This window comes from Corvus kubaryi, unplaced genomic scaffold (genome assembly GCF_017639235.1).
Source record: "Corvus kubaryi isolate FWS band 111438036 unplaced genomic scaffold, C.kubaryi_AGA036_p1.0 split1-37296, whole genome shotgun sequence".
In the NCBI taxonomy this organism is placed as follows: Eukaryota; Metazoa; Chordata; class Aves; order Passeriformes; family Corvidae; genus Corvus; species Corvus kubaryi.
In genome coordinates this window covers 3,066,350-3,067,265 of record NW_024582075.1, presented here as the reverse complement: position 1 = coordinate 3,067,265, position 916 = coordinate 3,066,350, and the positions used below count along the sequence as shown (strand labels likewise).

At 62.0% G+C, this 916-nt stretch overlaps 1 protein-coding gene across 1 annotated transcript in view; it reads right to left on the bottom strand.

The window, feature by feature from the left end:
• Positions 1–509, bottom strand: part of DTWD2 (DTW domain containing 2) — a 73,489-nt gene extending 72,980 nt beyond the window's left edge. The window contains exon 1 of the mRNA XM_042013150.1: positions 142–509. Within this exon, the coding sequence (XP_041869084.1) occupies positions 142–509 (368 nt within the window). The remainder of the gene's footprint in view (positions 1–141) is intronic.
• Between the last annotated feature and the right edge of the window lie 407 nt (positions 510–916).

Sequence of the window (916 nt, the reverse complement as noted above, 5' to 3'; positions counted from 1 at the left end):
CCGGGGCCGTGGCCGGGCCCGGGTCCGGGTCCGCCCCGCCGCCGCCGCCGCCGCTCCCCTCCATGCCGGCGCGGTGAGACCGCGAGGCCGCCGACCGCCAGCGGGCGCCACTGGCCACCAGAGCGCGCTGCCCGCGCTCACGTGAGGAGGCGGCACCGCCCCTTCCCAGGGCTCGCCCAACGGGAGCGCGCGGAGCGCCGGCGGAGCCCCGGCCGGGGGGAGGCGCCAAGGAGAGCCTCGCGCCCGGGGCGCGACCCACAGGGGGCGCTGTCGGCACGCGGCTGTCGCGCGGAGCCTCTGGGCCTTCCCGGGCACTGCCGGGACCGGGACCGGGACCGGGACCGGGACCGGGCTGAGAGCCATCCCGCCGGGAACGGGGAACCGGGAGAACCGCTGCCCGTCCCCGCCACCCTAACCCGTGCCCTCACCGCACGGGTACCGGCACCGCCGAGAGTGACCGACGAAAACAGCCCAGCCCTGGACCCGACAGCGCCCCGCTCCGCGTGCATAGCAGCTCCTGGTGCTAGTGACACTCGGGTGGGAGATTGTACTTTTGATACTGTTTTTTTAAAATCACAGCCTTCTTGTCGTTAAATAATTATCTGTCCACTTTAATTGATAGTTTACTCCAGGTGCTGCAGAGTAGATGTTTAGGACTTTCCATGCTCATAGATCCCTTATATCTTCTCCTGGGCTCACACAGCTCTGGGAGAGTTTTCTGCAGCACAAGACTAAATGTAAGTTATACTGTCATCATTAAGGTAGATACGTTAATCAGCTGGTTCTGTTGGACTCCACTATACAGTGCAATGAAACTCAACTCCAAAGTTGTTGCAGTTTACATTAGAGATCTACTGAAATATGAAAGCCGGTAAATTTCCACAGAAGAGATCCTCTCTTGAAATTAGCAGCTGCA